The sequence below is a fragment of the Trachemys scripta genome, chromosome 2, assembly GCF_013100865.1.
Source record: "Trachemys scripta elegans isolate TJP31775 chromosome 2, CAS_Tse_1.0, whole genome shotgun sequence".
Taxonomy (NCBI): Eukaryota; Metazoa; Chordata; order Testudines; family Emydidae; genus Trachemys; species Trachemys scripta.
The window spans coordinates 167,413,791-167,439,914 of NC_048299.1; the positions used below are offsets into that span (position 1 = coordinate 167,413,791).

Genomic DNA, 26,124 nt, shown 5'->3' on the forward strand with positions numbered 1-26,124 from the left:
GTTTCAGAGTAGCAGCCGTGTTAGTCTGTATCCGCAAAAAGAACAGGAGTACTTGTGGCACCTTAGAGACTAACAAATTTATTAGAGCATAAGCTTTCGTGGACTAAAGCATATGCATCCGAAGAAGTGGGCTGTAGTCCACGAAAGCTTATGCTCTAATAAATTTGTTAGTCTCTAAGGTGCCACAAGTACGCCTGTTCTTTTTGCGGATACAGACTAACACGGCTGCTACTCTGAAACCTTATTTTCTCATAATCTTCATGACATAATTTAGGTGGTACTTAGCATCCTACCTCCTTTCATGTATGCTGTTGTCTTGGACTACCCTGGTGGTTTAGTATTTGAAAGGGGGGAGGTGTGCCTCTGTAACAGGGCAGGCTCCTCTCCTAACCTGAGATCCCCCACAATGTTTGATGCTTTCTGTTCTTTAGCACCACTAAAAGAACAGGAGTACTTGTGACACCTTAGAGACAAACAAATGTATTTGAGCATAAGCTTTTGTGGGCTACAGCCCACTTCTTCAGATGCATAGAATGGAAGGAGTAAGGAGATAGATATATATATATATATATACACACACATACATACAGAACATGAAAAGGTAAAAGTAGCTATATCAACTCTAAGAGGCTAATTAATTAATATGAGCAATTATCAGCAGGAGAAAAAAAACTTTTGTAGTGATAATCAAGATGGCCCATTCCAGACAGTTGACAAGAGGTGTGAGGATACTTAACATGGGGAAATAGATTCAATCTGTGTAATGACTCAGTCATTTTGCAACAGAAAAGCTTCAAAAATAGACTCCAACAAGAAACTGCTGAACTTGAATTAATATGCAAACTAGATGCCATTAACTTAGGCTTGAATAGAGACTGGGAATGGCTGTGTCAAGGATGGATTTTTCTTTTAAGGAAACAAAACATAAAAATCATGGAATTAATGATTCATACCAGATGTCATTCTTTAATTACAAGTGGTGTCACCACAAATAAAGGGGTAACAAAAAGCCATTGTAGTGTCACTCCATTAACAACAAAGGAAAACTAGAAGCTGCGGGAGAGAGACCACAAATCTTGTGTGTTACTAGGAGTGTACATTAATGCTTTACTAAATTTTACTTATGGTAGCAACGAAAGCTTTACATATCTGTACTATTTAGTAGTAGTTCTGTTGATTTTTCTCTCATAATTCTCATACGTTGGTGCTTAAGGGATATTTTGTGTTTGATACTTCCTTTCCTAAAAGGTCAATTTATTATTTGAACTGTAGAAATAGAAGAATATTGGTTAGGAATGAGATGATAAATAACTGAATGGATTTCTAGTTTTCATAAGCAAGTGTAATGAAAAATCAGTTATATACAAAAATGTATTTTGAATATAATAGAAAAGCTAATTGTCCGCTTTATTTCAGAGTGCTCGTCTTAGGGCTGCTGGCTTTGGAAAAGACTTCAAAGAAAACCCCAATCTCAGGGATAACTGGACTGATGCAGAAGGCTATTATCGTAAGTATTTTTTGCTAACTTAATTTACATGTCTAAAATAGGGTTGCTAAATGTAAAAGCACCTTATTAAAAAGATTTGCAAAATTATTTTGAAATTGCATACCACAGTGCCATCACTTAAAGTGTGGCTCACCCAAAGCAGCTGCATGTTCCTGCACTATAGTGTTCTGTCAAACTGCTCACAGGTGCGTCACAGAATCTAACAGTCAAAGTAAAATTAAAACCTATCCAAAGTTATTTACAGCCATGAGATCTCCCTCCAGAAGGAAGGGTTACGTCAGCACGCTTGCCATGATCTGAAACCAAGAAAAACAGCATGCAAAGAACCTTGATGCCCATCGTGCTGTAGTTGTCACCCAGGACTCAGAATGGAAGCGCTTCAGTGAGCACATTTCTTCACTACTCAATGTTAAACTCAGCAGCAGTTAATAAAGACCAACAGAAACGTTTCTTGTAATGGGGTGAAATGGGCATGCAACTTCTAACATTGTTTATGAAAAGACTCCTGACCAAAGGAAGCACAGTTTCAGTTCCCCACAATTTCCACAAACCTAGCTACAAAGCACTGTAGACCTGACACAATAATTAAGTGACTGCACTGTGTATCTTTGTTTCTTTCAGAACTATACAGAAAAGTTTCTTTTTGTCAGTTATTCTACTTGTGTGTACTTAGCTCAGAATTCATCTTATTTCCCTCTTCATTTTCTTTCCTAGGTGTTAACATAGGTGAAGTTCTAGATAAACGTTACAATGTTTATGGTTACACTGGCCAGGGAGTTTTCAGTAACGTAGTGCGAGCCAGAGATATGGCCAGAGCAAACCAAGAAGTGGCAGTCAAAATAATCAGGAACAATGAACTTATGTAAGTCATGTTTTGTTAAATAGTAAAATAATGAGATTTACTGCACTAATAATCTAGTCATAAAGGTGGGGCTAATAATAATCTTATTAATTATCTGTATTGCAATTTTTTTCTAGAAAATCTTCCAGTACTTGGTTTTATTCCCACTTGATGTTTCAAGTGAAATAATTTTAGGTCTATCATAGTCAATAGCAATCAACATCCAATTGATTACGATACATAATTATACATTTTAATGAATATTTGGTAGCAGAGGAGTAAGACTCTGCCTACGTGGAAAGTAAATTATTTACAGCTCTTTTGAGACCTAGAGTCCCTTGTTGAATAATGTAAATGTTACAGTAAACGGTATTATCCAGTATAGTTGCAATACTGTGAATTTAAAGTTTACTGCTTTTGTAATTTCCTTTCCTTTCTCCATGAAGAGGATTTCCAATGTAAACCTCCCCTATCTATTTTAACTAGGGGTTTTAAAATGTCTTATTTTGTTATTCCATTAATTAAAATAAGTTATTGTACTGAATCAAGACTCTTAAAAATTCTCTAAAATAAAATAGTGACCGTGGTACTTTGATTAGCTCACAGATTATATTTAAATGTGAATCTGGATGTGAATTTAAATAATATTAAGTGAACTGTCTATCATGTGCAACCCATTCAGCAAAAGATTTGCTAACAAGTTTGTTAAATAGATATTGGATTGATTTTTATTTTATTTTTTTTGAACAGCAACTCTCTCAAAACCCAGTATTGAGTCAAACCTCACAACCCTGTGTGGTAGGGCGAAGTCCTACTTCCATTTTACATATGGGAAAAGGCAAAGAGAGGTTTTATATAGACATATGAAACACAAAAAGGTCAAATTATTTGCCAAAGACAATAAATGTTGAGACTAAAACGTAGATCTTTTGACTATTAGGGCTGTGTTAAACATAAGACTGTTACTGCCTTCCTAACATTTTGAGAGCCAGCCAACTTAATGCTCATGTTGGATGTGATGTGTAGAATTTCAATAATTTCTGGGCCAAAAATGTATTTCTTTGTTTTTAGGCAAAAAACTGGTCTCAAAGAACTGGAATTTTTGAAGAAGCTCAATGATGCAGATCCTGATGACAAATTTCATTGTCTGCGATTGTTCAGACATTTTTATCACAAACAGCACCTCTGTCTCGTATTTGAACCACTCAGGTAAAATGAATATGTATTGAATTGTGTATAAAAATGAAAGTAGATTTAAGTGCATTTTAATCTTTTTTTACTCTTAACTTGAAAAATTTCTTTACATTCGGACTTTTTAGATTCTGCTCTTAATATGTCGTAAACTTACTTAAGGCAATCAGTTCAAAAACCACTTCACAGATATACAGAGGAGTACCACACTATTTTAATCTACTTAAAATGACAATGTCAGGGTGGCATCTGGTCCAATACAATATAATGAATTAAAAATAGTATCAGTTAGTATTCCTGCCGTGAGTCGTCCTGACAATTGGCAATTCTTTTTACCACTATATTTTTCTTTCCTAATATTCATAGTTCCTTCTTCATCTGGAATGGTTTCAGAGGTTCAGAATGCATTCATATCATTTGCTAAGTATGTCTGGGAACATGTTACTTGTGTGTATACAACCACGTAGGATACATTCAGAGAAAATCAATAGAGTGATTCGACCTTTAATTTTTTACTCTAAAATGGTATAAAGGTTCAGGTTTCTTGTGACAGACTAGATTCTCTACTTTGTATTTTATGACAGTGGACTCAAAAATGTCAAAAAAAACTCTTTTGGGGTTACATTTCTACACCAAGACTATAAGAGTACTATGAATCCTAAGCTTTGTATGTGTACAATCAAGTAATTTTCCATGTATCCCGGGGAAAGTGATTTTGAGGTTTATGAAGTAATAATTGTATGCTGTGATGGGATCCCTGGGGTATAACCTGGAATTGGGGTACTGCTGTGCCCTCTTAACTCTCCAGCCTGGGCTCTCTCTCACACTGCTTTGCTATTGACAAGCAGCAAACCCCTCCAGGCACTGTTATCACTCAGTACAACAGCTGTGGAGCCCCACACCTAGCTAAGTTGCATGAATGCTCCCTGAGCCACTCTCAAATCACACAGAGAAAGCCACCAGAAAATTTCCCAAGCACCCAGCCTTGCACCCCAGAACTATACCATCTTGCCCTGGTCAGAAGACTGACCCGTGTAAGTTCATTACCCAGTCTGCCACTCCCTCAATGTGGAGAGGACACAAACTAGCCTTTGTAAACTCAGCTGAGATTTCCCAAGCACTTTAACCAAAACACACTGTTTTAGGTAAAATATAAAACAGATTTATCTACAGAAAGATAGAACTGAAGTGATTATAAGTGGTAGGCACAAAAGGTCAGAGATCGTTACCAAAGGAAAAAAAGGTAAGTGCGTAGTCTAAATCTTAAACCTTGTTAGACTAGGCACTATTTGGATCAAACAGTTTTTCTCACCCACTGGATATTGCAGGCAGGCCACAGATCTTAATACGCAGGCTTCCCCTGGGACCAGTCTTCTCAGTTCAAATCTTTGTTTTCCCAGCATTCTTGTTGCTTCCGGTATAGGTGGGGGAGGAGAAGGGTAAAAGCATGACGCCACTGACCTCTATTTTATATCCTCAGTCCATGTGCCTGGAAAACACTAGCTGAGACATGTCCTGGTGGGCTTTGCTGAGTCACCAAGTTGAGCCGTCTCCCATTGTATGATGGTTGCGCAGGCCTCTTACAGCATTGTAAATCCCTTGATTACAACTCCCCTGCTCATTAATGGTTGTGATTATCTTTCAATGCCCGCCCAGGTGTTGGTCACCTCCTTTGTTGTCAGTGGAGAACTAGCAGTGGACAACTTCCAAACTTACAAAGTATTTCAATAACAAGCATGCAGCAAAATCTCATAACTTCATACACTCTAATGATATACATATTCTGACAGAACAGTGGGTTTCAGTGGCTCGTGACCTTTCATGTGATATCTTACATGGCATACTTTGTTTTAAATATTACAACTATATGTGAGTGATGAATATGGAGGTTGCAGGATGCTACTTTGAGGTACAGCGTGTCACAACTAGACTAATAAACTGAGACCAAAGGATGTTGTTTTTTATGGAGCACCCACAAGTTATCAGCATGCAGAAATGTTTTTGTCCTCAAGTTCTGTGCTGTATTTGGCTGTTAAGTCCCTTTGCTCTGTTAGTTTTATAAACATTAGCCAATCTATTTGCCTATGCCAACAACCAATATGGCCACCTCAACTTCTGTATTTCTACTCCCCAAGTCCCAGTCTTGTCAATGTTTTCCTGCCCTGTTTTGCCCCATGAGAAAATTTACACAAAGACCATACAACTGTTGAGAAACTGTCATAGTTTTTACACACAAGACACTCAGTGAATCCTAATGAAGCTGCATAACTGTTAGATAAGCACAGTCATGTCAGTAACTGTATAGAATCTCTTGCTCTGATTGGCTGAGATTTTTATTTCAGTATATGGCCTGATGAGAAGGAATGTATTTCAGGTTGGTCTGGTTTAAGTGATTTTTTTCCTACTGCCTAAAAGAGAATTTGTTTCTGTGCATTAAAATTGATGTTTAAAATATGAATATGCTATTCTTTGTTTAATATTTTTCCTATAATTTTTATATACATAAATAGTATGAATTTACGAGAGGTATTGAAAAAGTATGGAAAGGATGTCGGTCTCCACATTAAAGCTGTACGGTCCTACAGCCAGCAATTGTTCCTGGCATTAAAACTACTTAAAAGATGTAACATCCTACATGCTGATATTAAACCAGACAATATTTTGGTAAGTAATATTTAACACTATAAGACAGCCTGTACAAAATACATGTATGTTTGAAAAGGGTGTTATCTGAATTATAAAGTCCAAATTTTGTCATCCTTTACTCTGAAAAAAAGTTTTTGATTTTGCATTAGGACATATCTAATTGTCATGTTACAAATAGTAAATAAGAAAATAAATGTAATTCAATCAAATATTTTCTGCTTCCAATTAAAAAACTTTTAACACTAAACATAACCTGTGATTTTATCCTTTAAACCAACACAGCAACTGCCCAGATATCCCTTCATGTTCCACTCTTACTTCTTTGCAATACTGAAGCCCTCTTTTTAAAGTAAGGAAGCACTCTTTCTGAGAAGAAAGATTTTGATGACTTTTGAGATAATGGTAGCAAATGCTCCCTTTTTGTGAGGGTGCTAGCACAGACATGTCTGCTGCAAGAGCCAAACATGCTAGCTGGCTCTAAATTGAGATGATTCCTTTTATTTGTATGAGGGGAGTGGGAATGACTCCTTAAACTCTCTTCCCCATACCCTTGAAGCAGAGGATAGGCAAAGCCTCATTGGAGTTAAACACCAGAACACAGGTTGCATCTGGTTCACTTGATGTATTTGTGGGCCACATGACAGATTCAAATACTACAGAATCTGAGCTGTCAGTTACTTAAAAATGTAAGTTTCTAGTCTTCCTGGTTGTGAAAATAACCTGAATATGAACCTAGTGTAAGCAATTAACTGTCTTTTGAGTGTGCATCAATTTGAAACAATATCTGAGATCCATTAACTCCCTCTGTTATCCTTCATTAATTGTACTGGGGTGTTAACTCTAAAGCAGAGGTTCTCAAACTTCATTGCACCACGACCCCCTTCTGACAACAAAAATTACTACACGACCCCAGGAGGGAGGACCAAACCCTGAGCTCACCCGAGCCCCACTGCACTGGGTGTGGGGGCCAAAGCAGAAGCCCCATGACTTCAACCCCAGGTAGCAGGGTCTGTAACCTGAGCTCTGCCACCCAGGGCTGAAGCCCTTGGGCACAGGCTTTGGGCTGGGGCTTCAGCTCTGGGCCCAAGCAAGTCTAACTCAAACAGGGTCGTGACTCACTTTGGGGTCCTGACTCACAGTTTGAGAACTGCTGCTCTAAAGCATAATCATGGTATTTTGAATATTAACATTAACTATTTAAGTGCTGGTTACTTTAATGGATGGAAGGTGGTGGAAGTGAAACTCACAAAGGAGGAATTTGGAATTGCTGTAGGGAAAGAAATGCAGGGGGTAGAAAGAAGGAGAAAAAGAATGGGAAGATAGAGAAACAAAATTAAGCAAGCAACAAAGGGCAGAAATAAGTAGGTTTAAATGTGAGCTTATTTTTTCATGGAGGGATGCTGAGTAGAACAATAAGATACTGAACAAATAATAGAGAATACCTGAAAGTTTAATAAGTAAAAACCATATTCTACCCTTGAGCTTTATGCAAATCATTGGCTTGAGGGCCATATATAGTCTTAAATTTATACCCTGGCCCTTTTTAAAAAAAAAAAAAAAAAAAAGAGAGAGAGAGAGGGCGCCAAATTTATATGTAGTGTATAACTCCTTTGAAGCCTCCAGTAACAAATTTGGCTCTGTTTCTATAAAAACACATGTTAAAAGCTGTTTTTAATGGTCAAGTTAACTTAGGCTTGGTCTGCACCAGTGGTTTTCAACCTCTTTACATTTGCAGACCCCTCAAAAATTTCAAATGGAGGTGCCAGACCCCTTTGGAAACCTTAGCGTATTCTGTGAGAATCCCCTCACAGGGTCCATGGACTACAAGTTAAAAACCACTGGTCTACACGACAGACTTTTGTTGATATTACTATGTCATTCAGAGGTGTGGAAAATCCACACCCGAGTAATGTAGTTATACCAAACTAGTCCCTAGTGGACAGCACAGTGTCGATGGGAGGGCTTTTCTGGTCGACATATCTACAGCCACTTACGGAGGTGGAGTACCTATGCTGATGGGAGAAGCTCTCTCCCGTCAGCATAGGTAGTGTCTTCTCTAACGCTAGAGCAGCGCTATAAGTGTAGACAAGCCTTAAGGCACAGCTGGGGTTAACTTGGTTCTCCCCTCCTGATTCTGAAGCTTGCATGAATGAAAAATCCAGTTTGCCTAATTATCTTGTTTAATTTGACTGTTCAAAGAGATTAATCTTTTCTAAGCTGACTATATTATAGATATCTCTCTCTCTCTCTCTCTGTCTGAACTGTGTTAAAATAACTTAGCTTTTCTTAAATACATTTTTAAAAATCAAATATATTGAGTTAGAATCCCCTGAAGGAAATCTGAATTGTTCCCTTAATGTTATCTAAGGTGAGAAGTCTGACTAATTTGAACTGATGGATACCTTCCCTCTGTTCTCTTGAAAGCATCAACTAAAAAATAATTTCAGTGCTTAGAAGCATGACTTGTAATAGTATTATACAGGATCATAAAGACTTGAAATAATGAAGAGGATTAAGTTAAATGGAATAGGTCCAAAAACTCCTACTCTAGCTCTCCACCCAAGTATTCAGAAACCAATTTAAGTGCTCAGATTGACAGGTTATATTATACATTTTAAGGTTCAATCAGAACTTTCTTCTATGTTCCCTACAAAGTTTGAGCTTGGCTTAACTAATTTGTGGTCTGTCCAGCCACAGAATGACAATACATTTTTTCCCCCCAAGATGATTATATTTTTTCTTATTAGCATGGTTGAAATAATCTGTAATAAATTTAATAGACAATGTAGTATAATCATTTTAACCAAATAGATGTGCCTGAAAAAAAAAAGTGAGCAGGCAAGAACATAAGGCTTTTTCTATTTCTAAAATTTCCTATTTACTCAATGACTGAAAGAGGTTTCCACCTATAACATAGTTAAAATATTGAGTTTTAAAAATTGCCCACATGAGTAAGAATTCTACTGTCCAAATATTTTAAAGCTAATCTTTAGACCTCTATGTGAAAAGCAAAGGCTTTACGTAAGGAATCCTAAAATAAGCATTCTGTCTTTCAGTTCTTCTGCCCAAGAAGCTTTAAGTGCACCCTTTTAAAAAAGGAAATCAAACTGTGAAAGATCTTAAGGCCTCAATTCACATCCAAGTATCATTTAAAAAAAAAAAAAAGTAATGTCCTTTTATGAGTTGTCAGCAACCCCTAGAAATTACAGCTTTTCCTATAACTACAGTGATCCAAGCTATCAATGTGATCCTCATTTTGATAAAGGAATTCTCTATGGCATCTAGCCATTTACACACATACAGGACAATATGTTCTATTAGAAAAATAAAGTTCTCACCTTTATGATGTTATCTTCAGTTTATTCAGGGTCATCTCCAGCTTTTGCAAATATTTCTGAATACAACTTGAAAAATTCTTGTATGCTCTTCCCCTTTGGTGTTTTTTGTATTAGTCATACTAGAAGTTCTGGCTCAATTTAGAATTTTGCTTTTTTCAGTATATAAGTTTTCACTTTTCCATTCATTCTACAAACAGAAACAAAAAACTACATGCACGTGCAACCCTACCCCTTTTTTCTTAGAGAAAATCCAGCCATCAAAAAATTCCAGAGGCAAGTGACTGTAAAGTTAAGCTCTGGAGTGCAGTGAGGTCTCACATTTAAACTTGTGTGAAAAGTACTGAAGTGCATTGCTTTAATCTCAGCAAATGCCTGTTCAACTTGTGAAAGCTGAATAATATAACAAATAATAAAATAATGTTTTCTGACTACTTGAATATATATGTCCTACTGGAATATTTTTTCATATTAAAGATTCTAAATTTTATTACAATACATACAAAATGAATATTTATGTTCGTAAACGACTTCAACAAATGTTCTAACTTTGTATTGGAGGCATGAATTCTATTCCAAACAGTGTAAAACTTTCTAGAATATTTTTTTTTTTTTTTTTTGGCCAGTCCTTTATAGTTGATTCATTTCATTTGCATATGAGGTATTTAAGACTTACTGCTGGTGTGGTAATCTAATAGAGGCTGTATGTTTCCAGCTATAAGAATATTTACCTGAAAAATGACATGAACTATGTAATATTAATTAGCTAAGAACTACTAATTCCAATGTGCATTGTTATTACTGACACAGTAAGTTGATGTATGAATACCAGATTTAGAGAGTGAGAAATTTAGCCAGCTCTCTGGTTTGGCAACAGAGCTGAGTGCTGCAGTTCATGCTATCCAGGTATGGAAGTGACTTTTGGTTGCTCTTTCCTTGTGATCATTGGATTGCATTGCAGAGGTGACTCACTTGGGCTCTGAGTGGAAAAATCATGTGCCTTCATTACATGAGCACATTCTGGACCAATCTTCAGACAGGGAATGTTGTCTAGTTCTGTGCAGGCTGCTACCCTGTCTTAATTCGCTGGAGCAGAGATTCTCAAACTTTTTTTTGCTGGGCCTCCCTTTGAAAATATTTCAGGTTGTGATGACCCTCCCCACCCCACTCTTGGTACTGGATATATTTTTCACTGCATCAGTGCAGAGCTAAGTAACCATACCATCCCCCCCTTACTTCTGCGCTGCTGCTGGCAGCAGCACTGCCTTTAGAGCTGGGCAGCCAGCCAGCAGCCACTGCTCTTTGGCTGCCTAGCTGTGAGGCAAGGGAAAAGGTGATCTTGTGACCCCCTTCCCCAATTGCCTTGCGACCTCCTTTTTGGTCGGGACCCCCAGTTTGAGAAACTCTGCTCTAGAGAAGTAGATTGGGGAAGATTTAGGGGATCCTCAGGACCTTTTATATGACCAACTTTTGATCAAGCCAAATATGGCAAGGAAGAGCCATTTCTTTGATGACTGGGGGAAGAGTGACAAGGACTCTGCTACTATTTGAAATGTGTATTGGTTCTGTATTTGGGGGAGGCGCACGCTGAGTTTGCCTCAGCTCAGAATTTGTGTATGTTTCTTTTGAAGGAGAAAGACACATTGGAATGTAAATAATCTTCACTTATTAATCCTGCACATTGTTCGGGCTCATGAATGGCAGCCTGGGGAGCAGATTCCAGCCTTTCTCACCAGGTGTCATTCTTACTGTATACATAGAAGAAAAAATAAAAAAAAAAAAAAAAAAAAAAAAAATGAACACACAGTTCTTTGACATATTTGTCCATGGTTTTAATTTTTTTTGTCAATCATATTAACTCATTATTTTTTATGGGCTAGTAGCATGTGCATTTGATATAAGTAGAGAGACAATATAAATTTGGAAATGTTATTTAATGGTCTCTCAGTTTATAGACAAACAACTGTAAACTTAGTCAAATTGACCAGTAAAAATGAATTTTAAATTCAGTAGTCTTTATGACGTTGTGTCATTCATTGTCATTTCCAGTTTAAGAAGGTATTATAGTTTTATTAGAATACAAGGAACCAAAATAGAGTGGGGGGAACAAATATTAAAGTTAGTTGAGGGGATTATTGGATGATTTGATATTGTCTTGTTACTGGTGTATGACAGTTTATGTACTATCACAGCATCAGTGACCATCTATGTACTGTCACTGTGCCAGTAAAGTTTTTATTTAATTTGCAGGTGAATGAATCTAAAACCATATTAAAGCTTTGTGATTTTGGATCAGCTTCACATGTTGCAGATAATGACATCACACCATATCTTGTCAGTAGATTTTATCGAGCTCCTGAAATTAGTAAGTTTATCTGACGTATTTCTCTCTGTATTTAAATTATGTAAATACTTGACTGGTAATTATCATTCATGGCCATATGTATTCGGAACATTGATGCTTCATAGATACTCTAAAAACTAAAACCAAAGTTAAAACAATAATCTTAATGTAGCCAGTCCCACGATCTGTCAGTAGCAGAACACACTAGCATCTGGTGAAAGAGAGCTTGAGATGCTCATTGTTTGGTCCTAGTCAGGCAGGGATTTGGAATGTTGCAGAGGCAGAACAGACAGACTTTGGTGAGCAGAAGCTCACATGACCTTTCCCTTCTGGGGGGGGGGGGCGGGAGGGATGGGCAATTCCGGTTCACAGTTTTCACTGTTTTTTATTTGTGGAAGCCAGGGCAGTTACAGTTAAAGCCCACTGTCATGGGAAAATGGAAAGACTTCCATTCTCTTCCTTTGGCACTTTCCTCTTCTTAGGAATATGAGTTTTAAGGTAGCTCCTAATTTACAGGATCTGTTTATTCTTATTGTATGTTATGTTTATGCCTGCTTTTGTGGTATTAAGTGATGTAATCAGAAAACTCTTCTGTTTCAGTTATAGGCAAAATCTATGATTATGGTATAGATATGTGGTCAGTAGGCTGCACGTTATATGAACTTTATACAGGAAAAATACTGTTTCCTGGCAAAACCAATAACCATATGTTGAAACTTGCCATGGACCTCAAAGGAAAGATGCCAAACAAGGTAAGAAATGTGTAAACTGTTTAAAATCTCATATGAAATTGCAGTAATGGGCATCATAGTAAACACTGAATTCGGTCTGATGTCTTAACAGCTAGCATATAACAACCTTTTGACTGTAGAATTATTGATTATAAATTTTATGACATGAAAGTACATGACTTCTTTTTCATAGACTAAGTGTTAAGTGAAAACAGAAACTTCTTTTATACACTGAGCTGAAAAAATAAAACACGTAAGTAAATGGAAGATAACTGTGTGCGTTTTCCAGCTGATTTGAGTGACATTTTATTCAGTCTAGTCTTGCCAGAAACTGGGAATGGGCGACAGGGGATGGATCACTTGATGATTACCTATTCTGTTCAGACCCTCTGAAACATCTGACAGTGGCCAATGTCAGAAGACAGGATACTGTGCTGGATGGACCATCGGTCTGCTTCAGTATGGCTGTTCTTATGTTCTAGTCATTTCTCTGAAAGACTGTTAAAAGTGTTAAGTAATTCATATTACTGTAAGTCAGTAGATGTAATCTTCTGTTATGATGAGTCTAAAATCTGAAGTTTTCAAGACAAAGAACTTTACAAAACTTCTGCCTCTGTTTTATTTTCAGATGATCCGAAAAGGTGTATTCAAAGATCAACACTTTGATCAAAATCTCAACTTCATGTATATAGAAGTAGACAAAGTAACAGAAAGGGTAAGTTTTAAATGAACTAACTGAACTGTAATTTTTTATTTTTTTTAATTATAATATTTCAGTTATGAAATTCAGTAATTAATGAACTATTAATTAATGTCCTAACTAGTATCAAGATACGTTGTAAAGGCTGTTTAAAATATTTTTTTCCCCTGCAGAATGCAGACAGTTTGTGATAGGTTAATTTATGTTCTAGCAACAGGGGATTTCCCTATGGTTTTGCATTTGTTTTAAAAAAAAATCTGGTTATTCTCAATCATAAACTGAGTACACTCCTTCATATAATTTAACCTTGTATAAATTTAACTTGAAATTATGAATAAATCTTAATAGTGCTGCCTTCCTTTGTTTTGTTAAAATTAGAAAATGTGCAACTTTTATGTGAAATATTTGTTATAGAATACTCCCTTACGCCTGGTCTACAGTACAGAGTTAGGTCGACGCAAGGCAGCTTACGTCAATCTAACTATGTAAGTGTCTATGCTAAAATTTCGCTCCCGTCAACATAACTGCCCCACTATGCCGACTTAAAAATTCCACCTCCACAAGAGGCATAGAGTCAGTATTGATGTAGTTAGGTCGATGCAGTGTCAGTATAAACACTGTGTTGCTTACATCGACTGTTACTGGCTTTCAGAAGCCATTCCACAATGCCCCATACTGACAGTACAGTCAGTACAAGCGTTTGTGGTGAGGACATGCACCACCAACACAAGGAGCATAGTGTGAACCGCAAAAACAATTCAGTGACTGGTGGCTGTGTGCTGACGCAATTTAGGCCAACATAATTTTGTAGGGTAGATATGCCCTTAGGGATTATAATGTGTACCATTGAATGTTAGAGTGCACCCTAAGAATGCATCAAATTGGCAAGTATAGAACATGCTTTCTCATTTAGAATTCTTAGTATACTAATCCACTGAGTCTCAAATGTAGAGAAGCAGAACTTAAATGAGATGTGCAAGGAAATGAATGCATTTGGCATAAAGCACATTTATTAGTCTTTATGTTCAGTTTTCAGTATTTCTTTAAATAACATTTACAATCATAAGAGTTACAACACTACATATGTGTTAGACAGCAGTAAACTTAGGAGGAATAACAGCAGAGAGAGAGTTCTTTAACTATGTGCTTGTTATTGTGCTCATAGTGGTTTTAGTAACAGTGCTAATTTATACAGAAGTAAATGTTGGTTGCACTTTTTGTATTAGGAAAAAGTTACTGTCATGAGCACCATTAATCCAACCAAGGACCTGTTAGCAGACTTGATTGGGTGCCAACGACTCCCTGAAGACCAGCGGAAAAAAGTACATCAGCTAAAGGACTTGTTGGACCAGATCCTAATGTTAGACCCAGCCAAACGGATTAGCATCAACCAGGCTCTGCAACACGCCTTCATCCAGGAAAAAATTTAAATCAGATGAAGAAGTCCAAAGGGTTTGAGTAGTTAAGATACAAAGACTGAAGAAATTTCACAGCAGTTTATTAATGTATATAAACATAAATATTTCCCCTGCAAAGTTGAGGAAGAATGATATATTTGAATTAACACCAAGGCTGATATTTCTTTTAGAAATGTTAGAGTAATTCTGTTTGTGTCTTATGTGAAAATTTTCACTGTAGAACTGTTTTAATTGCCAAGACTGCACACAAGTACAATGCTAATGTATATGGTTGCAGTTCATATATTATAAAAAAAAAAAAAAAGCTTGTTATAAAAGAACAGTAATACTGGGTGGTTGATTTGTTCTTAGCAGACTTGGCTTCATTTTTTGTCTTTAAAAAATGGCCAGCATAAATGCTGTTTATATTCACATTTTCCTAGGTGTGTGTGTGCAGGCCACAGCAGCATGCCCTTGGTGTAGTCAGTGCCGAAGGGGGTCTGTTCCTTCTTGAGCCTGCCTGCAGGGATGGTCTCCTCTTTTAAAGCAGGTTGTGTACAACTTTCAGTACACTGAAGGTAAGCTAAACCATCAACATCACCGGTGTTTAAGATGTTATTTTACTGGAACAACTGACAAATGAGAGACAATAGCTTTATGGCAGAATTCCCTGCATGTTTGATAAATGATGTTTTTATTTTCTGGCATTGCAACTGTGGCATAGTTACGACTTCTGTTCTGTTCATCACATTTAAAATTTGGAGAATGCGCACTTGATGGATAGAGCGCCTTCAGTGTACTGTTCTTATTACTTTAATTTTTTTAATCAACTTGCTATAGACTTTGTATAAATTTTGTTAAATATAGTTCACTATGACATAGAACCAATACTTACAGAAGAGTTTTCATTTACTAATTACATATGTTGGGATCTGATTCTGAAAGACCTTATATCTAAAGGATAGATAGACAACATAATGAAATTTTTAACTATTTGTATGTCATTTTGAAAGTGTACTGCTTTATGCTAAAAGTGTTTCATTTGTTCATTGTTTTCATTATTTGTGATCATGTTGTCTTTCAATACAGGCATAAACCTTCCACTCTTGAACAAAGCAGCTGCTTTTTAAAAGCGGTAATTGCTTCTTTACCTTTTATTTCTTTTGTAAATGAAGCTTTTCTTTAAGAAATGTGACAGTGTTGTCTCTTGCATAAAACAGTTGACACTCACTTATTGTAAAGTGAAGATTGTTCTGCTGCATGTAAAGTGGACCATGCAGATTTCTGTATGTTTTCAGTATGCATCATTAGATAATAAAGTCTTTTGTGAACAAGGCATTTGTAGCCATTTTTAAAAGATTTTGTCTTCAGTGCTGGTAAATCAGGTAATATGTAAGAAGAAACCCTTCATTTTTCTGTAAATCCTTTAATTAAAGGGATTATTAAAAGTTATGATCTTTGGAAGGCGATATTAGACTACATTAATTAGATCTCTAATTATCATCATTGTAAAAGAAAACAAACCAAAAACCTACAGATACTGTCTATCTGCTTTCATTGTTATGAAATTATTCCTGTAGGATATATGATTCAATTCAGGCTTTAACTAATGTTTGTGCTATTTTTCTCACTTTTCCTTTTGATGGTGCTGAAAGAGAGAAAGGAAAGCGAGGCACAGGCCACTCTACGCCTACTCCATGGGTCTGATTTGATGAGACACCAACTTCACCTTCCTAACAAGGTTATTTCTGACAGCATGTGTAGATAAACATTTAGCAACAAGTTAAAAATAGTTTGGAACATTTGAGTTAGTTATGCAACATGAAGAATCCAGAATCAAACTTTCCCAATCCATACTGATGTTTTAAATATAGTTTGAGACAAAAAAAATGCATCTTTTTATTTCCATTTATTATTTGCATAAAAGGTATAGAAAAAACAGGGATTTAGGGTTTTTTTTGTAATACCCTTTTCAAATTGTAAATAGGACTTCTTTATCCATCTAGGCACAAACATGCACACTTAGTGCAATCAAGGATGGAAAATGAGACTAAGCAGTCATTCTGCTGGTGGGGTGTTCCCCACCAAGGAGATGTAATGAACTACAAAGCAGGCAGGTGATGGGTGATGTTACATACCTATTTTGAACCTTCTACCTGTCTTTTCTCAGTTTTTATTTTAATTTTTAATTAAAAGTAAATCTGTTCCTACTTCAACATGTGAAGTTTCTTGTTCATACAGGAAATAGAATGCAGATTTCACTCTTAGTGAAATGAAGAACTAAATACTTGTTAGTTAATTCCACACAAAGAAATTTGCACTGTTTTGGTGACGCCTATAACATATCCAGCACTTCTGGTGGCAATTTTACACAGATGTAGTGAAATCCTATTGTTTCTGTTGATTTTGACCATTATTTTGTATCCCTATTTAAGAATCAAGAAATGAGTTGTCAACTCCAATAGAAACAATGCACATTATACCTACAGAACTTTTAAAAACTATTCTAAAGAAGAATAAAGTTGCTCGTTTACTTGTTCTTTGTGTTGTAGGTGCCGCTCAAAAGAAGATGATGACCACCAGAAGACATGAACAAAGGTTTCTGTCCTATAAAAGATATGAAAATATTTTTCATGTTATCTGTCTAATCTTTCTGTTTACAGCATTCATTAGCACTATTGGTAATTCTAAGAATAGTCCTGTTGTGATGGTATTTATATGTATGATGTGCTTGTTTCATTTCTGGTCGATGTGATTTTGTTGTGATCAAATGTAGGAAGATACACAATACTGTATCTGTTTAACTTTCTTCTTATAAGAGAAATATTGGGTATGATACTTTTCCTTTAGGAAGGAGTCAACCAAATTTGTCAGTAAAATATATATATTTTAGCATCACTGATCTTTTTAAGATTTTACTAGCAGAGGATACAAAATTTTGTTCCCATATTTTATTGTAGCAAGTGCATTTTAAATACTAATACTATCTCTTACTTACCCTTAGCCAAGAGAGCAAACATTGTAACTAGGGAGGTGGGTTATGAGAAATTGTTGAAAAACAAGTGGGTCCTGGTCCTTGGCCCTCCTCCAGCTCCCTTTGTGCTTTTCTGGCAGAACAAAGGAGTTCTAATTCTGACTTGAACATCCACCTAAATGGTTCCCCCAGCATGGAAGATTCCTGAGTGGTGTAGAGACATAGTTACCTATTTGCCTCCCCTCTCCCTCTCAGCCCTTGGTGTAGGGGCGAGTTGGATGTGTGACTGGAGTACTGCTGAACTCTGCTGATTCCCAGCTGTGGCAAACTGCTACAAAATAGAAGAGTCCCTGAAGCTGCCATTGGCAGTTGGCTTTTGGCTGAGGGTGGTATGCAGCTGTTTTTGCTGCCTCCACACCTCAGGTCTGGTGCCAAGTGAAACTCGGCTGAACCCAAGCATTTAACCCATGATCCGTGCCTCATGGTGACTGAAAATCAACAAAAAACAAACTAAAAGTGCTTTTGAATCTGGGCCCACAGATGAGAAATAAATGCACTGGAGATGTATACTAAAAAATCCCTTTACTACTTACATTTGTTATGTATGTTGCTTAGGTGAATAAGTATAGGTTGACAAAATTGAAAACCATTTTAAAATAAATTTGTTAAATGAATTTTGATTTTTGAATCATTACATTTTTTAATAATGTTTTTCCGTCCAAATATAGGGTAAGTGGCAGTAAACCTCTGAAGAACCTTTGAATATATTGATCCATACGCAGAAGGCTGATCATTCTGTGAGAATACAGGAGATATAACTTAATCTTCTACAGTGTATTAAGTCATCGACTGTAACTCATAGTTATAGCAGCAAATGTTCAAACTGGCAATTGCTTCAAGTTAATAAAATAAGATTTTGGAACTTATCTGCTTCTTGTGGTTTTTACTTTTGCTCTGTTTATAAAGTTGATAATATAAAGCTTTTAAATACTTTTTTCAAATATTTGCATACAGTAAATCAGGGGCGGGCAAACCTTTAGGCTTGTGGGCCATATCGGGTTTCCAAAATTTTATGGAGGGCTGGTTAGCGGAGGCTGTGCCTCCCCAAACAGCCAGGCTTGGCTCGGCCCCAGCCCCTATCTGACCCCTCCTGCTTCTCGCCCCCTGATGCCCCCCTCCCCGGGACTACTGCCCCCCGCCACCCCATCCAACCGCTCCCCTCATTTCTAACTGCCCCCCTGGGATCCCTGCCCCATCCAACCACCCCTTCTTCCTGACTGCCCCCAGAACTCCTGCCCCCTGCTGCCCTATCCAACCTCCCCCCCCATACCTGACTGCCCCCCCACCCCCCGGGACCCCTGCCCCCATTCAACCCCCCCCGTTCCCTGTCCTCTGACTGCCCCAACCCCTATCCACACCCCTGACCACCACCTCGAACTCCCCTGCCCTCTATCCAACCCCCCCTGCTCCCTGCCCCCTTACTGCGCTTCCTGGAGCACCGGTGGCTGGCAGCGCGACAGCCACGCCACTGCGCAGCACAGAGCACCAGGTCAGGCCAGGCTCTTCAGCTGCGTTGCCCCAGGAGCTCGCAGTCCTGCCGCCCAGAGCATCACATTGGCGGCAGGGCAAGAGGAGGCTGTGGGGGAGGGGGAACAGCAGGGCAGGGGCTGGGGGCTAGCCTACCGGGTCAGGAGCTCAGGGGCCGGGCAGGAGGGTCCCGCGGGCCGGATGTGGCCCGCAGACCATAGTTTGCCCATCTCTGCCCTAAATCATAACATACCAATGTCGTTCTTCAGATTCCATTTTCTCTGCTCGAGTTTAGGCCAGCATGAATAACTGAGGTACCTGCTCCATCGTACACTTTCTTTGTGACCTTGGGCAAGAATCATTTAGTCTCTTTGTGCCTCAGTTCCCCATCTGTAAAATAGGGTAATAGTGCACAGGATTTTGTGAGGATAAACACATTAAAATTTATATTACACTCATGGGGGCCATGTTAGTGACTAAGATAGACGGCTATAGCTTAATCGGGATAAGAGTGTGAAGATGGTAGGATGGGAAAAGCAGCCTGATGAAATGGTGAGGATTATGTTGCCTCTTTAATTCAGGGGTTGTGCTTGCCATTTGTTTTTAAGTGTATTGTTGATTCACTAGCTTCTTGGACAGGATGGCTGGCTGTCTTCATCTAGCCAAGAAGTTCGAACTCTCTTGGGTGCAGACCTTATTCACCATGTCACTGTGTCACTTTGAGGTTACACTGTAGCAATGTAATCTAGATGGGACAATACCTTAAATCAACTTAAAAGTAAAGCTGGTGAAGAATATGGTGGATTACTTGTTAATTGGAGTTTCTTCTTCGAGTGATTGCTCCTTTGTATCCACAGTAGGTGTGCGTGCTCGCTACGTGCACCGGTGCCGGAAGTTTTTCCCTTAGCAGTACCCATACTGGGGGAGCACCGCGGCGACCCCTGGAGTGGCGCCTGTATATCGCGCTATAAGGGGAGCCACGGGCTCCCCCCCCCCCCCACAATTCCTTCTTGCCGCCAGTGAAGGTAGTTGGAACTTTGTGCTCCAGCTCTGCTGCAGCCCTTCACGAATGGTACCACTAAGGTCAAGGATTGTCTTCAGTCTGGCACCTGCCTCAGTTAAGGTGCACCTTGTGGCCATATCGGTTTTTCACCCACCGGTGCAGGGACACTCGGTCTTCTCCCACCCGATGACCTCCCGTTTCCTGAAGGGCCTTGAGCGTTCGTTCCCATACGCTAGGCCCCCCGTGCCGCAATGGGACCTCAACCTGGTCTTGTCCTGTCTCACGGGGCCCCCCTTTGAACCCCTGGCCACGTGTTCCTGGTCGCACCTCTCATGGAAGGTTGCCTTCCTCATGGCGATCATGTTGGCCCGACGTGTCTCGGAGCTCAGCGCCTTAACTTCAGAACCCCCCTATACAGTTTTCCATAGGGATAAAGTCCAGCTCCGCCCTCACCTGGCGTTCCTCCTGAAGGTGGTCTCGGAGCAGAGCATCTTTCTCCCCATGCTCTGTCCTAAGCCCCATTCCTCTAACGAGGAACGCTGCCTTCACATGCTTTTTATCTGGACCGAACTAAGCCGTTCTGGAAATCCTCTCAACTCTCTATTGCCTCGGCCGAGCGGGCAAAGGGGCAGCCTATCTCCACCCAGTGGCTCTCCCGCTGGACCACCTCATGCATACGTACGTGCTATGAACTGGCGGGGATTCCCCCGCCACCGATCATCAGGGCACACTCCACGAGGGCTCAGGCCTCACCAGCTGCCTACGTCGCCCATGTCCCCATCCAGGACATCTGTAGGGCAGCCACCTGGACCTCAGTTCACACATTTACTTCGCATTACGCAAGCGTCTCCCAGTCTAGGGATGACGCTGGGTTCGGCAGGGCGGTACGTCGTCCCAAACCATTGTGAACTCCTACCTACCTTCAACAGATATTGCTTGGAATCACCTATTGGGGAATACACAGGAGAAATCACTCGAAGAAGAAAGGACAGTTACCTGTTCCATAACTGGCATTCTTCGAGATGTGTTGCTCCTGTCTATTCCACACCCCACCCACCTTCCCCTCTGTCGGAGTTGTATAGCGTGATATACAGGCGCCACACCACTGGGGCGGTGCTCCACCAGTACGGGTACTGCTAAGGGAAAAACTTCCGGCACCGGTGCACGTGGCAAGCACGCACACCTACTGTGGAATAGACAGAAGCAATACATCTCGAAGAACGCCAGTTATGGAACAGGTAACTGTCCTTTCTCACTTGAACACATGAAATTGGTGCTCTGTATTGGCTGCCTGTAATTGCCAGGTGGAATTTAAGGTCTTGGTATTGACCGGTCAGTTTTTAAATAGGTCGGAGCTGCCTGCTTGAGACCATCTCTCTCCCTAGGTGATACCAATGGTGCAGTTTTGATTAGAAGCAGTTGACCTGAAGCCCCCTCTGTTTAAAAGAGACGGGAGCTGCTGGAAGGGCATTGTCTGTGAAGGGCCTTGAACTTCAGAATTTATTCCAGCCTTGACCTTGGGTCAAAAATCACCCAAATCTGATGATCTTCAGGGCATGCTGCAAAAAAACTTTTTGAGGCTTTTGAGGAGGAAGTGTGCAGTCTGGACTGGGATCTACGTGCAAATGGATGGTGTTTGCAGCTAGGATGGACTTTTTCCCCACTTCCTAATTTTGATGAGTCTGTATTTATTTTTGACTGTACAGTAAGTCCTCACTTAAAGTCATCCTGGTTAATGTTGTTACGTTGCTGATCAATTAGGGAACATGCTCGTTTAAAGTTGCGCAATGCTTCCTTCTAACGTCGTTTGGCAGACGCCTGCTTTGTCCACTGCTTGCAGGAAGAGCAGCCTGTTGCAGCTAGCTGGTGGGGGCTTGGAACCAGGGTGGACCGGCAGCCCCCCATCAGCTCCCCGCTCCCCTAAGTTCCCTGTGCTGTAGCCACCCAGCAGGCTAGCAATTGCAGCTATCCCTCCCCCCACTGCCATGTGCTGCTCCTGCCCTCTGCCTTGGAGCCTCCTGGTTGCTGTGCGGGGGGGCGGGGGGAAGGGAGGGGAGCTAATGTCAGGGTATCCCCCTCCTCCCTGCTCCTATACCTTGCTCACCCCTTCTCCATATAGAGCAGGGAGGGGACACAGAGGGAGAGAGACAGAGCACGCCTGCAGCAGGGCAGCAGCTGCTGTCTCAACTTCCTGATCCACTTAAAAAGGCAATGCATTTAAGAGTGGCTCAGTTTACTTAAAGGAGCAGTGTGCATTTCTCTCTCTCCCACACACAAGGTGTGTTTCTGTCTCTGTCTGCTATGCTATCTCCCCTCCCCTCCATTCCTGCTGTCTTGTAGAGTGAAAGGCTACATTAACAATGTGTTAACCCTTGAGGGCTCAGCCGAGTGCTAGTTCATCATTTAGCATGGGTTCTCAAACGGGGGGTCAGGACCCCTCAGGGGGTCACGAGGTTATTACATAGGAGGTCGCGAGCTGTCAGCCTCCACCCCAAGCCCCACTTTGCCTCCAGCATTTATAATGGTGTTAAATTAAAAATACTTTTTTATATATTTATATGGGGGGGGTCGCACTCAGAGGCTTGCTATGTGAAAGGGGTCACCCGTACAAAAGTTTGAGAACCACTGATTTAGCAGCAAGGCATTCCATGGGAAATATCCCACCTTCTTCCACCCTCTAACTTCACCACCTCAACCAAGCTTCACGATCATCATAGCTGTGAACAGTATTAAATTGTTTGTTCAAAATGTATACTGTGTGTATATCTATATAATATATAGTTTTTTGTCTGGTGAAAATTTTTTCCCTGGAACCTAACCCCCCCATTTACATTTAATTCTTATGAGGAAATTGGATTCGCTTAACATCGTTTCACTTAGTCGCATTTTTCAGGAACAGAACTACAACATTAAGTGAGGAGTTACTGTACTAAATGTTTATATCTCTAATATATGGTCTGGAGCCCTGAATTGACAAAATACGACATGACCTTCCCCCAGCTTGCCTTCCCTCCTCTTAACATCTCCACTTGCCCCAGTAAGCGCCATCTTCCTTGCACTTACTCTCGTGTCCTCCCTTACCCCTTAATCTCACACTCTACTCTGGCTCTTTCCCGTCAGAACACAAGCATGCTGTAGTCTCTTCCATTTTAAAAAAATCCCACACTTAACCCCACTTGCCTCTCCAACTACCACCCATTCTCTCTTTCATCTCTAAGCTAATTGAATGTGCTCTTTACAATCCTTTTCTGGCATTTTTCCTCCAGTTTCATCCTTGACTCCCTCCAATCCAGTGTCTGTCGCTTGCACTCCACTGAAACCACTACCAAAGTCTCTAATAACCTTTTCCTAGCCATCACTTCATCCTTGTCCTCCTTGACCTGTCAGCTGCCTTAGATAGTGTTGACCATGCTTTTCTTAAAATCTTGTCCTCCCTTGGCTTCCATAACTCTGTCCTGTGCTGGTTCCTCTGTTTCTCTAATTCAGAGGTCCCCAAACTGTGGGGTTTATCCCCTAGGGGGTGCAGAGGAACGTTCGGCAGGGCATGGTGGGGCCCAGGCAGGCCCTATGGAGGATGGGGAGGAAGCTCCACCCTGCCCCCAGCCTCCAACCACACCCTGGCTGCAGCTCCACACCTGCCTCTACCCCCAATCTCAACCCCTGGCTGCGGCTGTTTCTGGCCCCAGACCCGTCCCCAGCTGCAGCTCCAGCCTCAGCCCCCTTATCCCGTCTGCATCCTCCTCCCCCGAGCCATGGCCTCGCTCCCAGCCCTGGGTGGGGGAGGGGTGCGCACGCATGCGCAAAGGTAAGGGGGGGGGGGCATGACTTTGAAAAGTTTGGGACCACTGCTCTAAATGCTCTTTCAGTCTCTGTTGAAAGATCCTCATCTTCTGGCCCTGGCCCCACATCTTTCTGTGGGGGTTCCATGTGGCTCTGTCCTTAGTCCTCTTTTCTCCCTCTAACTTTCTCTCTCTGTACTATCATCTGCAAACAAAAATTCAATACCATGTCTATGCCAACAACTTCAGATTTATCTCTATTCTGGACTGGTCTCTTATCCAAAATAAAATCTTGGCCTGTCCCTCTAACAGTGCCTTGTTGATGTTCTGGCATCAGCTCAAGCTCAATATGACTAAACCAGAGCTGTTAAATCTCCTAACCCTCACCCCCAACACCTTCCCACTACCTCTTTCTTGATCACTGGACAACACCACCATCCCACCTGTCTCTCAGGCTAATAACCTGATCATCATCTTCTGTTTGAACCTGCCTCTAGATTATCACATCCAGGCTATGTTCAACTCTTGCAATTTCTTTCCGCATGGTATCTCCAAGATATGCCCATTCCTATCCAGTCACACAGCTAAAACTCTCATTCAGGCTCTCTCAAATCTGTTATTGCAACATCCCTCTCTTTGGTCTTGACAAATGCAGTCTTGTTCTGCTCATAACCATTCCGAATGCTGCTGCAAAGGTTGCTTTCCTAGCCCATCGCTTTGATTGTATAACCCATTTGTTCGCATCCCTCCTCTGGCTCTCCGTTCTCTCTAATATCAAACATAAGATTTATCTTCACTGCCTATTCCCATCTTACCTATCACATCTCATTCACCCTGGAAGTGCTGACTCCCACCTCTGATCAGCCTGTGATGCCAGCCTCTATTTCCAAACAAGCAGTTTGTTTTGTCCCATGCTGCCCCTCATGCTTGGAACAAGCTCCCCATAAACACCTGCAAACTAACTCACCCTCCTTAAAACTCCTCAGCTGTGATTCCTACAAAAATCTTCATAACGGTTAGGCTGCTGGTATGCTGAGACCACTGCCTATAATACTGACCAATATTCTCATTGTTTCCTTGCATTACCTCTTCTATCTGTAACAGGCTGTTATCTCTTCTTCTACTTAGATTGTAAGCTCGTTAGGGCAGGGTCCATCTTTTTATTCTGTGTTGTACAGCACTTAACACAGTGGGGTCCTGGGTACTTGACTGGGGCTCTGAGGCAGGACAGTAATACAGATAATAGGTGCTTTATGATATACTAGGGACATCTAAATAGCAATCTGTTTTTCACTTTGTCTCACATTTTCATGAGAGTTAATACATGTTGTGATGTGAATTACCTGTCCACTAGAAACTGAACGAACACCATCAACTAACTGGTTACTACTGACCCAGGATAGATTTTAATTATAAACTAAAGACGAAAGGTTCCATATCCTACCACTTCAGTAGTTCTCAAACTATTACGTTTACGCCTGATGGTAGATGAGCAACAATCAGATGTTATGCAGGTTGGTTGAAAGTGTATTCGAATAAAGAATCCATTATAACTACACTGATTAAAATTACAAAGGTGGTATGCCAAGTATTTTGAGTTTTAGATGTGGTTTGCTAGGCCTTAAAATTTGAGAAACTGCTTCATTACTAATACCCTGATTCAGGCAGTCACATATGTTTAAGAAATAAATATTGCATGCATGTGGAGAGGTATCTGCACATTTCATGTACAGTAAATCATGAATCTGAAGACAGTGATTCTTGGATCTGAAAAGTGAAACAAAAAAGGGTTGTTGTAGATGTGTATTAGATTTTTAAAGGAAAAGCTTGATAGCATTTATAGAGCACCTTTCACCAAATACCCCAAAGGTCCTTGAAAAATGGAGTGTTTTCTATCTTATAAACATACAAGTAACTTCACCCTCACTTGAAATGTGCTGCAACAGCTTAACATTAAACAGCAATACTATGCAAGTGTGGGCAGGAAATGAAGAATAATTAATCCTTTTGAAACTATAAAGCAGGGTGGATTTGATTATTTAATCATAGATTTCTACATAAAAGTGCATTATTGTTGGTTGTTATAACCTTAATACATATTCTTCACAACTCAGAGATAGATGTAGGTTTCATTTTAGATGGTACACAC

At 40.0% G+C, this 26,124-nt stretch overlaps 1 protein-coding gene across 5 annotated transcripts in view; it reads left to right on the forward strand.

The window, feature by feature from the left end:
* The window catches only part of PRPF4B (pre-mRNA processing factor 4B), a 53,896-nt gene extending 35,304 nt beyond the window's left edge, over positions 1-18,592 (forward strand). The window contains exons 8-19 of one of the 5 annotated variants that reach the window (XM_034762245.1): positions 1,417-1,507; positions 2,222-2,369; positions 3,420-3,557; positions 6,050-6,203; positions 11,771-11,885; positions 12,465-12,616; positions 13,224-13,310; positions 14,522-15,270; positions 15,782-15,827; positions 16,348-16,433; positions 17,245-17,290; positions 18,395-18,592. In XM_034762245.1, coding sequence (XP_034618136.1) covers positions 1,417-1,507; positions 2,222-2,369; positions 3,420-3,557; positions 6,050-6,203; positions 11,771-11,885; positions 12,465-12,616; positions 13,224-13,310; positions 14,522-14,725 — 1,089 coding nt within the window. In that variant the 3' untranslated portion in view covers positions 14,726-15,270; positions 15,782-15,827; positions 16,348-16,433; positions 17,245-17,290; positions 18,395-18,592. Of the gene's footprint in view, positions 1-1,416; positions 1,508-2,221; positions 2,370-3,419; positions 3,558-6,049; positions 6,204-11,770; positions 11,886-12,464; positions 12,617-13,223; positions 13,311-14,521; positions 16,434-16,698; positions 17,291-18,394 lie in introns of all 5 variants that reach the window. The other 4 variants (XM_034762247.1, XM_034762244.1, XM_034762243.1 and 1 more) reach the window with 4 other exon arrangements.
* Positions 18,593-26,124: the final 7,532 nt, after the last annotated feature.